Genomic DNA, 14,700 nt, shown 5'->3' on the forward strand with positions numbered 1-14,700 from the left:
AGTTAATAGAAGAGATGGGTAATATAGGTATTTAAAAGGCTGAAAGTTAAAAGACGCGAAAAAAAGTGATTTGTTTTATAAGGGAGTATAGAACTATGGATATATTTTCTAATTCTACTTATAATCAATTAATCATTATCATTATTATTATTTTTGTTATTAAAATAAGTTATAAATTATAAGCGAAATACTATTTAGTATAGAAATTAGAAAGACCTTTTTGTATATCGCATCGTAATCCCCTATAAAGTTTGAAATATTTTATGACCAAAAGTATCAAAGCCGAAGAATATATGGACGGCTCGTCGGATGTCGAAAAGGCTAAATAGATTCACCTTCCGAGATTTCCTAACTTTATTGGTCAATTACTTGATTCTTTGTATCCTAACAAAATAAAACAAATTGAATATTTGTATGTAGTTGCTTCTTTTCCCGTTACACAAAAGTTGTCCACAAACATAAAATGTAAAAATTAAAATATGTATAGTTATCAAGTTAGATATAAAGTAATTTTAATACTTGATTCTTTTGTATCCTAACAAAATATAACAAATTGAATATTTGTATGTAGTTACTTCTTTTTCCGTTACACAAAATATGTATTGTTAAAAATAAAGTAATTTTTATACTTGTACTCGATGCATATTTGACTTGAAAAATTATAATAATGTTACGTAATTAAGTAAACATGTAAATATGTTGCACGAGTATGTTTTTGTAGAAGTGTCATGCATATGGTAAACAAAAATTTTTATACATGTTTGGCACCCAATGAAAATGTTCAACTTCCACGGTCAACATCGAGCAAGTCAAATGTTGAAAGTTACTCAGCTTCGGGAGGTCAAACTAAGTATATATAAATTCAACTCAAGGGTCAAGCACAGTAGCACACACATCTGAGATTGTTTTATATTTGATAATACACACATAACATTTTAAGTATCAAATAGTTGCAATATAAGTGACATACGGGTAAACAGGTACACTTTGGGACACAAAAATCACAATCAAATACTTGCAATATAAGTGACATACGGGTCAACAGGTACACTTTGGGACACAAAAATCACAATCAAATACTATCCTATTTCCGGATGCTGGTGCATTGAATTCATTGAATGGATACTACAAAAGTTGGATCACAGGATCCCCATACCGTATGCTTAAAACTTTTTCACCTTGATTGAGGCTCCTTGATTCATTCCAGATTCAAGCATTGCATCCAGAACTGCAACATCTCGAGCACCTTCAACATACGAGCATCGAGCTTCAGCTTCAATCTTACAACCCTTGTGCTACACAAGTTAACATGTATAAAATTGGGAGCAGATATTAGTGGATTTAATATTAGATATCTAACTGTTGAAAGTGAGGCCTCCCATAATATCAGACCAAAAGTACCTCAAGGGTGGCCCTTGATATGTCACTTAAAAATGCTTTCAGTTCTTCGGTCACCCCTGCGAATGAATAGAAGGTACTTTTTATTTCTCCATTGGCAGTAAAAAGAGTGACCTGCAGAAAAAGCCAATAATTGAAGATGTCAATTAGTATGTGAAACTCTAACATTCATGCAAGGTTGACTTAATTTACAGGCGACAAATTTAACCCATTAGCATAGGTCGGCTTAATTGTATTTTTATCTTCAACGGGTCAACGGGCAACATTTTAAAGCTTTAGGTAAATTGGAAACGGGTTAAATGGATTGACTGGGACAAAATGGGTTGTAAGTCACCTACAGTGGTTTCATATGCTTACTGAAAATAGAATGTTCAATGTAATACATTAATCACTTATATTTCCAAGTAAAAGATGTTGGCAGGGCGCGACCAGCAAGTCTAGACTTGTACTAAAGAGCCCCTAAACCAGTTACTCAACCCACCCCCTCCCATTTCCTCGCCTCAAGCACCTGAACCAGTTACTCAACCCACCCCCTCCCATTTCCTCGCCTCCAATTATTTCCTAAAGGTACAAAGTCACAAACGACCAATTCTATATTACCACATAACCATGTCGTCCATCTTTGTTTCCTCGTTCAACTTGCACTGTCCCATTCAAACCAGCAACTCGCCACACAATCTGTAGTAGGTACAACAACATTGATTTGTGACTACAATTAAATGATATACAAAATAAAATGGTAGAATGAAAAAGCAGAACCTTTGGTGATTTCGAGGATACCAACATCACAAATACTCCAGAACACCCGTTCTCCAGTTGACTACATATGCATTAAAGAAACAATTTTTCTTTAGAATGGAACTTTAAAGGAAAAATTAATATCGTAAGAAAGAAGTGTTGGCCTTTTGAGGGCAATTTGGGTTGTTTCATATCTCAAACGGGTCAAATAATTAGCCCGAGTTCAATTTGGGTGCTTATTCATTGATTTAAGTTGTTTATGTAATAATGTACTCTTCGTAATCTCAAGTACCTTATTAATATTCATAAAGAATATGATATTTCCTCCTATTTCCACTAGAATTTGACATGTCTAATACCCTAACTCTCTTTCTTTATCTCATTCCCTAGTTAGAAGAATTTTTAGAGATATGTCTTTACTTATTAATAAATTGATAAATAGAAACTAAAAAGGTTCAAAATGAGGGACAGACCCCGGCCACTATCCGCTTGTACTAATTGATGGCCCGTTTCAAAGGAAACCCTTATGTAGTACGTGTTTTGACTTACAATAAAGAAGATATGGTATCTGGTGGGGGCAGAGTTGTATCCATATGAGATGTCGTAGCTGAAACTGAAGCTACCTCGCATCCAACAAGCTGATTAAGCAGATAAGCACCGGTATTAGTATTTTTGTCTTATATATATGACTACACTCATTTTGTAGGTCTTTGGAATTTCATGGAATGAGATATAGCTCTAACATTATATGTAAAAACTTGTCTAAACTTCATGTAGATAAAAATTTAAAAATATAAGAAAAAAAATATGAGATACTTACCATTCTTAAACCTGCGATGTAATGTACACCCATGTCTAGAATGAATCCTCCCTGCCACATATGTTGAAATAGAGAGTTAGCAACTTCGCATTCAACAAAACTTATAACTAGATGACTCAAGGTAATATCATACTGAAAATACAAAGTGCCCATCAATATTATAATTTTAAATGCATCTTTATCATTACAAAATAGTACTGTTAAACTAATAATCCAATCCTTTGAATTGAAATAATTTAGGAGGTTCAAGGTAGCATCCACTAAAATAGATTCCGTGCGAATTTCAATCTGTTTGAAGGTTCCACTTTTAGCTACATTTTGTTTATAATTCATCGATTTGGTCAATTTGAAATAAATAGACAACCAGAATTCACCCATTTAAGAGTAAATGGGTCAAAATTACCACCGCTACATAACTTCCTAAATTTCAAAACTTTACAAAACAATAAACAGGACTTCCTGGATATGCGATTTTGGTTCCTTAAAATCGAATTCCAAACGTATTTGATTTGGCGATTTTTATGTGAAAATAGTGTATTCTTGTAAAGTTTGACAGTCACCATGGAAAATGATTAAATAGATTTTTTGTACATAGCTAAAATAATACACTCCTATATATTTATGATACCCATTAATGGGAGTAAAAAGTAATTAAAGTGCATACTGTAAAACTAAAGCAAAGTGCAAACCGCGTACACAGTGAACTGTGTACACATTTCTATATTGCATTTTTGTTTTTAGTATGCTTGTAGAATGTTTATTTAAGTATTAAAACACATTATTCAATATTAATCTTAATACATTGATGAAGTATTATTGTGACTTGTAAATTCATAAACATAGGAAACTAATATTACTATTTATTGGTTCACCGTACCAAAATATATGGTACACCATACCAAATTATATGGTACATCGCACCCGAAGCGATCTGGAATGAGCCTACCCCCGACTGTACCCAATTTTAGGACATAGTGAAACAGAATTCCCTACTGTTGCGATCCCAGTTCCTTTTTGGTTTTGTACAATGATGTGGTAGCCTTTCGAAATAAAGGTACTATCTATTAGGTTTACTATGTCTTACAGTAAAGTTGCGCCTCCATGAACTTGAGAAGTAAGGATTTGAACTGTTCATTGATCCTTCGATGATTACTTGAACGCTCATCATCTTTCCAATTTCAGACACCAACTTACTGCTCTGTGATTTAGAAAATTAGTGCTCCATCAAGATAATCATGAAGTAGATTAGAACCAATTATGCAAGATGGAAGTACCTCTACAAAGGCAGGCTCAAATCGGTAATTTTCTGCAACAGCCCATATGGGTTGATCAGATGGATTGTTGTAGAGAGAAATATAGCTTGATAATGCAGTTTCCACTTCACTGATGGCTTCAGGATAAATCATGAAGATTCTTGAGGACTAATAGCATAACATAGGTGTAGCATGCACACTATAATAGAGTTATTGACTAAATATATTTATTAGAGAAATAAAGAAACATAGAATTACAGTGTATTAATATCATTCGGCAGAAACGTTTTTAATTTTATCTTCCACAGAACCAATTTTCTGAAGCGGGTTCTCACTTACAAGAAGCAGCTGGTTTCTCTATAGATCCCCAATTCCAGTGACAAAATATGCAAAGAAGCAAAAAAATAAGAGTAATCAGTTTCTTACAAGAAAGTTGAAACAATGAACAAAACAAGTAAGGCATTATTAGTTATTTAGTTTACAGCTCATGATGCAACTATGCAAGTAACAAACATACTGCCAACTGCCAAGAGACCGTAAACCGTATATCAACAAAATCACGTATATACTCTCTGAAACTGGATGGCTGAATCTATGTTAAATTATTTTCCAAAGTTCTAAAAAGGATTACCTTGAAGAACATGCTTTCCTGCCTTCAGAAGCTTTAATGACATATCAACCTGCATGAAACGTAGAGATAAGTACAAAAAATTCGTTTATTTATAAAATTTTAGATAAATATGCTGGAGTTCTATATACTATATATATCCAACTAAAGTTTTAAACGAATACGATATGATTTGCCTTACACACATTTTCAGATGTTCACTTTGTCAGCTCATATGCTTATTCCGGTAGTTATCATAGGCCAAAATAATTACAGATATACTTATTAGAAGTGGCAATTTTGACAATCACCAAGATCTTCTTTTACTAAATTAAGAAGTCCTGTTAATAACTGATCTCTATAAACAAACTCATGTTATATCAGATTCTCCTGGTTGGCTTTGTGCTGCAAGTGATGAGGTCAAGAGGCAAGATGGGAAAGTTTTCTTTATGTCTGGTCACACTTAAATAGATCAACTATGTTTATTTAGTCCCGTATACAAGATGCCTAGATAAATCATATGTTCCATCCATCTGCCAAATTATAAAAAACAGACTACCTAAAGATAATTTTATCAGATGTAAAATTTCTGCCCCTTTCCCGATAGTATGTCACAGTAATAAGTATTGTTTCCTTTATTCTTTATCAGAAGATCAAAATCCCTATAAACATACTTTACACAAACCTGAAGCTCTAAATAAGCCATTTCACATAACATTTTCCAAATTATGCAGCTAAAATTAATAGTTCGACTTCAGTTTCCTTGCTGACGCTTTTAGATGGTTATCACTACTCTTTCTTTATATATAGTACATATTTTTTTTTATGAAAGGTGTGGATCATTTGCTCGCAACAAGGGATCTAGCTTACGTTGTCTTAACCGGGTCCGCGCTAGAGAGCCCCCTCACCCTCGATACCTAGTAGGAGGAGAAACCCCCAACTAAACCGTCCGAAGGCACGACATTTAATTGGGATAAAACCCTACCCCCTCTGCAGGACTCAAACCTGCTTCACTGAAGGACTTTATTTGTGATATTCCTTTAAATGTATTTCTCATGTCTCGAACTCGAGACCTACAGCATGTAAAGCAGCGCAACTAGTACATATAAATTACAAACTGGACTAATTTGAATCATAGCATGATATTTCAAGTTCCTATATATAATTACACACAGATATAAAGTGACCTGAATTTGGCCAGCAAGAGCAACAATGACACCGACAATATCGGGATCTCGAATAATTTGATCAAGCCCATCATCTCCATACTTACACTCCACATTTGGAAATACTTTCTGAGCAATGTCAACAGCCTCATTTGAGGATTTCTACATATGACAATCATAAAAAACATTTACATAATAACCAGAAGATGTTATATTTGCACATTTCGAAATGCTAATTAAAAAGAAGAAATTAATTACCTGAGAACGGCTCCAAATAGCTTTGAGAAGGACGAGGTTGGAGATCTCGGCCAGCCTGGGAAGATACTGAGATTTCACGAATATTCCGGCACCTATTATCGCGATCCCAACTGGTGGATGACCCATTTTTTCACTCACAATTACTTTTCTTAAAAAGGTGATGTTAAATAAATCAAAGTATAAATCTTCAGGATGATGATGGCGATGTTTGTTTGTACAGGAGACACAGAAGTCGCAAGGATTTCTGGAAAATAGACGCTCTCTACTGCCTGTCTACACCCTACACCACCCCTATTTATTTACTGTATATTTTCTTTATTTATAACACCCCGGAACTTATGACACACTTAAAAATATTTTATAAAAATCTTAATCTTAATATACTAGAGAGAAGCCCCGTGCGATGCACGGCTTGATAATCATTTTTTTAACGCTACATGTTTGTCTTTGGTTTCGTTTTTTTTAACATGGTGTCTATAAGCATTTACTTTTATAATAGAGTGCATCCCCGTGCGATGCACGGCTAGGTAAAAACATCTATGATGCATGTCGAGAAGTAATGTACATATGAGAAGTTTCCGATACGGCTTTAAAAATATCATTCTTTTTTTTAGTTGCCGTGATGTATTTGAACATGTAGTCTTGGTATGTTGATGACAGTATTCCTCTACAATTTTAGAGTTCGAAGTAGATAATGGTGCAATGAAAACCACTATGACAATCACTATGTAGGCTAAAGGAATGTGAATAGCTCGTGAAATGTAATCCGGTAATATTATGACTTCGCGTAGTTAATAAACATTTTGTAAAAGCACATGTGGCACGTATTTGTATTTTCTTATTTACTACAAATTTTGAAGATTCACACAAACATGCACCTCATGTTCTTCAGGCCCTTCACGATATTTAGGCACAAAAATTCCAAGCATCGTCCCACTCTCGTTCCCAAAAGCTTCTAACTTAGTAACTCTATGGAACGCTAATGTATCCCCCATATGAATTCTGCAGGTAGGTATGTAGTACTGTGCCAGTGCCACAACAGTCAATTTAAAGGTCATGTCTTTCTTTTTAAGATCGACATACACCCTATGCCATAACAAAAGACCTTCACAATTCCGCTTGAAAGATTGTTCTTCCATCTAACTTTAACATTGGCAGACACCTATCAGATAACAAAAGTAAACGCAAATATGATCACAGGGATAGGTAAAGATATAAAATCATTCTCCAGCCATTGGGAAGATTGTCACTGTCCTCTTAGATTGGCTTAACTATTACAACACTCCATTTAAGTGCTTATCTGCCTACGTTTTTAAGCATTTTTGAACCAACCTATTTTTGTTCTTGTTTTCAACTCAACAAATACTAAAACATAACCCAACGTGCATCTTTAAGCGGTATCAAAGATCAAATAAAACGAAGTAACATCCGGCCAATAAGGTGCAAAAGTGACCTCGACTCGTCCTACAAAGGCGAGAATAGGACACAACGTTATGTCGTACAAAGGAGAGCATAGGACACAACGTTACTGCATAACAATGTACCTACCTTTTGGTGCCCATCCCACAATAACTTGGTAGTACTTTTGACAAAATTCGTTGGTCACATAGAAACGAAGCCTATACCTATCACCGTTTGAGCAGCACATCAGCGTAAAAGGCCTTACATTACCTCAATCAGTCAAATCCACAAACATGTGCAAATATGCAGCCACATATACACTTACTAGACAGGCAACATCTACATACAACTCAAATCCATACCTAGCCCTTGGGAACAGGACGATAGCTTGGCAGCCATCACACCAAAACTTCCACCCCTCTAGCTTTACACCCTTCCCACATTTGCCACTTGTGCAGCCGAAAACAGACCTATTGCATTTTGTAAGAACTTCGGTTATCTCGACCATGTCTTGGAAGAAAACGGACGGTATAGTTTTAAACACACAAACGCACGACAACCAAAATGCATAATGCTTAAAACACATTACAGAGAATAAAACATACATAATTTTTCTTAGGATCCCGGGCAATGTTCAAAAGCTCATCAAGCGTGCCCAATGGTGTCTCTTTCTCTTTAATGGGTTCATTGTAGTCACCGATATCCACACTGCTAAGAACGAAAACACTAAACTTGGAAATTCCAAATAAATCAAACAGAGTAAAGAGTTCAAGGAACACATACTGTAGGCTAACCTCACTAAAGACATGAATGATTGGAGACAGTCGATATACTTCTAAAGCATTCCTCACTTCAATGGCTTCTTCTACTGTGTTGGGGTTTCTTGCGGTGGCTTTATCCATCAAAGTGTCCTAAAAGTGGTACTCATATAATACATGAAAACCTAATTTTAATGCATTATTTAAGGAGTTAGTTATTACCCCTCTCTGAGAGATTTTACTTACATATCACAAAGACTAATTCCATTTTTCACCAGAATGTCGTTTTTTTTTGTTAATTTATGCCTTAACTTGTTAAAGTATCCTAAACCTCCAAGCACGAAAATAGCTAATTGTCAAATGACACAACTTTAAATAGCATAAGAATGCCCCAAGTACTACTTCCTACTGTTGGTTTTAGTATAACTAATTGTAATTATTAAAAATTTCAATAACCTTCAAAACGTATGAAGTTCAAGTGTTTATCTCATGTATCAGCACCGTTGGGTCCCTGAGAACTTCGATTAGTTCAGGACATCGCCTAGGGTCACCTATATAAACAATATTCAAACCAGGTATTTATTAAATTACCCAAAGTGAACTTTGTATTTATTAAACTCATATTTATATTTGACATGATAAGCCTATCGAAAACTGTGATATGATATCAGGAACATAACTTTTAACTTGTTCAGTAGAAATATTAAGGTCGTACCCAGCGGTGTGATCATTTTGGCCTATATCAAACTATAAAAAGATTTAGAACTTCAACAAAGAAGTCGCTGGATTCAAACACGAAAAACTTTATATTAGAAGCTTTAAGAGAAATAGCAGTTCGGACATTAAAACTAACAAATAAAGAAAAAACTAATCACAACATGCCTAAAACATTACAACTCCATCATTAGTTGATTACTCAGAATATAATGTTATTGATACTACTAATTCATAACATAAACACACACATTAACAATACAAAAATACCCTTTTAAGATATAAAAATATAGTCGTTCTTATATATATATATACACATACATACATATATATATAATCATGAAGAAAACACAGACTTATTTCTTGTATTTTATGAACTTCTCCAAGCACATCAAAAAGTGAATCGACAAATGGGCTGCCATCTCCAGGCACGAAAATACAATTATCATTTACCAAAATATAAAGAATTTAATTAAACACCTAGACCTACCACAACAATACAATTTCAAATAGTATAATTAGGATAGTAGTTAGGTCTACAATTAAAAAGCAGATTTAGGAAATTAGGCGAAAACATACAACCCAATTTAAGATTGAAGAACACAAATCCCTCTTGCTGCTACAAATAGTTATATATAGTTAGGATAACAATCATGTATTAACAATTAGGATAATATTGTTGTGCAAAAATAAATTAGGATATCAATTAAGGATTACAATTTACAACCCAAATACTGAAGAACAGAAATCCCTACAAATGTTCTTCCAGCAAATATAGAAAATATGGATATAGTTTGTGGAAAAAGAATTAGAGATTAATAATGACCTTTTAAAAATTAATTTATAAAAAAAATACTTACACGTGCTTGGAGGCGATTATTGCTTGATTGACAGACATGATCGGAAAGGAGGGTGAATGGCTTTTTAGTTTCAAAAGTTGTATTTATAATTATTTAAATTATCATTTAAGTACCAACCCTTCACATTCCAAACTCTACCAAACGTTATCACCATTAAGGTTCAATGACAGGAGAGTTTTATCAAAACATTCAACACCCTAACCTTATTTTAATACACAACTCATCTCACTTATATTATTATCATTCATAATGAAATATACATAAGCAATACACCCGAATTCAATTTAATGATGTATATCAACACCTATACATCTACAACACATCTACAATTTTAATTTTATGAAGAACCGATACCAACATGTATAATCATTAATCTCATCAATGAAATCCATAAATAACATCATTAAGGAAGTGCCAAAAAATGATCAAACCCTTAACTTTATATGTTATTAGATAATATATGACAGTTGAACAAATAACTTATTAACAAATCACAACACTCAATTTCATCAAATTGACTTTTAATGATGTCATCATTTAAATAAACTACAAATTATAAATCTTGATGATCATTATCCAAATATATTATTATATTGAATACTTAATTTATATATATTTTTAGCCATCACTTGAGAAAAATTTTTAAAATTTGCAATCATTTAATTAATTAAAAAAAAGTTTAACATATGAAATATTGTCTAAAAAACTTATTTTAAAACCTAATGACTTATTAACAAATATTAGATTAGATTTTTATAAATTATAAATATTAATATTTAGTTTAATATTTAATATAAACATAAATTAAACTCTAGATGCATATCCCAAACATAATAACAGATGATGATATATAACATCATCATTTTAAACACAATAGGACTTTCAAATCAAGAGTCCTAATTGTTATTAAAGAATATAGAAACAATTCTAACCGTAATCAAATTATTATAGGACATGTGATTGAAAATAATTTTATGTGTGTTTTGGGTCCGCATCATGATCAAATACATATACTTGAATGTCAAGTACAGAATTACAAGTATGTTTATATTTTAATTCTTAAATATTTTTCATAATAATATCACATTATGAGTACAACTGGTTTCAAAATATTCTATAATAGAGAAATTATTATATATAACATGTGCCTTGTGGAATGCCTACGACAAACTTATCAATCAATATATCTAGGCTAATAATGACATGACGAACCTATGATTATTGTACTACAACTTGCAAAATATAACACTTAAAACCGTATTTCTACAAAATTAAAATTTATGACTTAAATGTATAAAGATTTAATATTGATAATATCGTAAATCCCGTGTCCAGTGTTGGACATGGGTCTAAAATCTAGTTCATAACTAATTATCATTATTTAAGTTTTTAATAATACATTGATCCGTCAAAATAAAAAAAATCATTTTTTTTGAATGCATCATCAAAATGAATATGCATCCGAGATGGATACACAAAACAAAAACATGATTTTCTCGATTTTGACACATCAATGTGTTGATAAACACTTAAATAATGATAATTAGTTATATAATATGTTAGTTTTATGAAATTTTAATGCATCAAAATGTAGTTCCTAAGTGATGTCACCGTGTTCTCATTTTAAGATTGTTCTTATTTAATTGGCCCCTATATTTATTACTAGATTATTTTCCCGCGTAATACGCGGGTGAACTTATATAACTACATACATGTTAATTTTTCATAATATAATTTATATTTAAGTACAAAGAAATTAATATAATATCTATTTAATTAGTTGAAAAGCGATAAGTAAAAAAAATATATAAGGACAAGTATATGACAAATTGTGTTATACAATTTATTTTTTCCAAAGTTTAAAATATCAATAGATTTCAATTAGACCGATATTTTCATTTGATATGTTATTTTATTCCTAACTATATATTTGTTAGTTATAAAGTAGAGTATTTGTCATCATTATCAAATAACAAAAGACTTTATCATATTTAGTATAATTTATAGATAATACATATCTATATAATTATTAAAACAGTAAAAATCTAAGCCTTCTAAAGCCTTCTTTCAACCTAAAGCAAGCTTCAAATATTGTCACGTAGGATTTATCCTATGTGGCATCTCTATATTTTTCCCCACAATTTATATTTATATTTAATATTTAATATATATATTTAATTTATATTTATATATTAAAGTAAAAAATAACAATTTCATCTAAACAAAACAAACAAACAAATGGTTTAAAGATTTTATAACGATATTGCTATATTTTACTTGCTTTCTAAATATATATGTAATAATTAGTATTATTAAATAAGAAACTATATCTTTATAAGGTTTTAACTTAATCCGTAGTATAAAGTTTATTATATTCATAATTAGATTCAAATCTTTTAGGCAAAGATAACAATGTATTTTAATAAATATATATGGAGTATTAAATTTCTTAATAGGAATTTGAATATTTTAATTAGATAAATGGTATCATTTTACCCTATAAATTAGGTTTCATCTTTCTTAAAATTTTAACAATTCTTTATACATTACTAATCTATCCTACTCAAGGACTTTTCTTTGATCAAGGTAATGAATAAACTAATGTTAACGAATTCCTCTTTCTATTATATTAAGTGGCCATTACACATTTGTAGTCACTAACTGAGTTATCATCTTTTCGACACAAACTAAATTGACATAATTATCACTATTTGTACAACGCCAATTTCGTTAACGGTTAGTTCCCAGGAGCAAGTTTCTCTTTTAGACCATATATCTACAATAAATCAACATTCATCATTAATTAAAATAACCGCACATCGTGCGGGTAAAATACCTAGTTTGAAATATAATGATATCATTATTCAATAAATGTTCGTATCGAAAATGATTAAATAAATATGTATGTTATATCTTTATATATAATGATATTGTAAAATTAGATAAAAATACTAAAAAAATAATGATATTATTATTTGAATCTTAAATTTATTGTACATGGTTGGTGTGATTTGTTTGTTGTATAGCAAAGCAACATGATATTGGCAATATGGTTTATATTAAAATGATCAAAATCATTAAATACCACCCCATTTGTCACTTATCTATGGATGGATAGTATAATGTACTTTTTTTATTTGGATATATAAATCTTATAATGACCTTGATTCAAATCGAGGTCATTATAAGATATATAAATCTTATAATGACCTTGATCAAAATACTTTTTATGACAGTTAATCATTAAAAGTATAATGTACTTTTTTTATGACCAATTTTCATATCCCCTTGAATATGTTAATGACGTTAATGACCCACTTATCTATGGTGGACGAATCGTCGAAATCGCAGCTGTCGGAAACAGGTATTATCTCCCTTATTTGTTTAAAATATTTATATGTGAGGGATAAGAGTATTTTCGGCAGAAGCCACTACTTAAAATTCTCACCGTTGAAAACGTACGCGATACGTATCTCATAAATCTCGGCCCAATATACGCACACTGTTTGTGCGACCTCCGTTAGGGGTGACCTACGGAGCAGAATTGGTGGTTGAGTCTAATGCGACATTCTAAAGATAGCATCTCCCATCAGACTGGGGGGCTTGATGATATACCCATACGGAGCTCTAGCTCCGTACCCGAAGCAGAAGCAGAATACGAAGTCATCTTCGTACAGGTAAAGTGATTTATACACATAACGGAGCTTGACCTCCGTTCAACATAATCATTCCGGAGCTCTAAAGGAAATAATTACCTAGCTCCGAGGAGATATACAACCAAGGATGGATACAATCTATTCCGTAATTAATCTATTAAATATATATCGAAGCTCCGATATACTCGGACACGGCTTGGTAACAAGATTACCACAAATCTCCTCAAGAAAGAAACAAGATATTCACAAAGGAGGAAGAGATTTACCCTAATTCTCTTACCTTCCTCTCCAAGCTATCTAGCCTCTATATAAATAGAGGAGGAAGCCTCACGACAGAGATCATATTCATCCACACAATTCGTATACATCGTACGAACTATACACTAAAACCCTCTCACGAGTTTATTCGACCTCCGGATAAACCCTAAACAAACCCTAAGTCGAACGAATCGACTTAGTCATCAAACCATCCGGCGTAAAGCGGTCTCTCTGACCCTCTGACCGTAAGGGAACCGCCGATAAACACCTACAACCTAACTCATACCTCCGGTTGAGCCATAGTGCGATTATTTGATCAAACACATGTGTATTCCACATTATAACCTGAAATTAGTATATTACAAATTTACACTGATTGATTGAATCCACGCTACTATAAGGACATCTAGATATGGAATTGCAATTTTAGTCTCTTTATAGCACTACAAAAGTGAAATTGACTTATATTATGAAGCACTGTGTCAACTATATGTATAAATTGCTTGAAAAAGGATTGATATCTGTAACTGATCTTAAACTTAGTCCCTTTGGAAATGCCAAGATTAATCCCTATGGTACCATTGTTTGCCAGGTTTGTCATTTGTTATTTATGTTACTTTGTTTGATTCTTATTATTATAAGTAGTCTAGTTACAATTGCAATAAATTAGTTTACTATCAATCTAATCATTTGTTATTTATGTTACTTTGTTTAATTCTTATTATTATAAGTAGTCTAGTTACAATTGCAATAAATTAGTTTACTATCAATCTAATTAAGTGTATAGACACTTGGTATTTGTTACGTAAGTTT

General features: G+C 32.1%; 1 protein-coding gene and 1 long non-coding RNA gene across 2 annotated transcripts; both read right to left on the reverse strand.

Annotated features, from left to right (window-relative positions):
• Positions 1 to 933: 933 nt before the first annotated feature.
• On the reverse strand, positions 934 to 6,532 carry LOC122581269 (uncharacterized protein YMR315W). Its single transcript, XM_043753462.1, has 12 exons — positions 6,241 to 6,532; positions 6,004 to 6,144; positions 4,841 to 4,889; positions 4,549 to 4,566; positions 4,231 to 4,346; positions 4,041 to 4,154; positions 2,957 to 3,007; positions 2,686 to 2,774; positions 2,158 to 2,218; positions 1,999 to 2,076; positions 1,402 to 1,512; positions 934 to 1,295 (listed from the first exon to the last, which is right to left on the reverse strand). Exons 1-12 carry the CDS (start codon positions 6,364 to 6,366, stop codon positions 1,164 to 1,166), a joined length of 1,086 nt encoding a protein of 361 aa, XP_043609397.1. The 5' UTR covers positions 6,367 to 6,532; the 3' UTR covers positions 934 to 1,163.
• Positions 6,533 to 8,269: 1,737 nt separating this feature from the next.
• On the reverse strand, positions 8,270 to 10,116 carry LOC122594539. The gene is made up of 4 exons (XR_006323032.1): positions 9,974 to 10,116; positions 8,856 to 8,950; positions 8,425 to 8,584; positions 8,270 to 8,349 (listed from the first exon to the last, which is right to left on the reverse strand). It is a non-coding gene; the product is annotated as an uncharacterized LOC122594539 (long non-coding RNA).
• Between the last annotated feature and the right edge of the window lie 4,584 nt (positions 10,117 to 14,700).

The sequence above is a fragment of the Erigeron canadensis genome, chromosome 1 (genome assembly GCF_010389155.1).
Source record: "Erigeron canadensis isolate Cc75 chromosome 1, C_canadensis_v1, whole genome shotgun sequence".
In the NCBI taxonomy this organism is placed as follows: domain Eukaryota; kingdom Viridiplantae; phylum Streptophyta; class Magnoliopsida; order Asterales; family Asteraceae; genus Erigeron; species Erigeron canadensis.

Bases quoted from the DNA above. Each gene is read 5' to 3' on its own strand.
- LOC122581269 (XM_043753462.1), bottom strand. From the start codon at position 6,366: ATGGGTCATCCACCAGTTGGGATCGCGATAATAGGTGCCGGAATATTC. The intron at 6,145-6,240 runs GTAATTAATTTC...TGTCATATGTAG, and splicing joins CTATTTGGAGCCGTTCTCAG to AAATCCTCAAATGAGGCTGT. The intron at 4,155-4,230 runs GTACTTCCATCT...TCTAAATCACAG, and splicing joins TTGAGCCTGCCTTTGTAGAG to AGCAGTAAGTTGGTGTCTGA.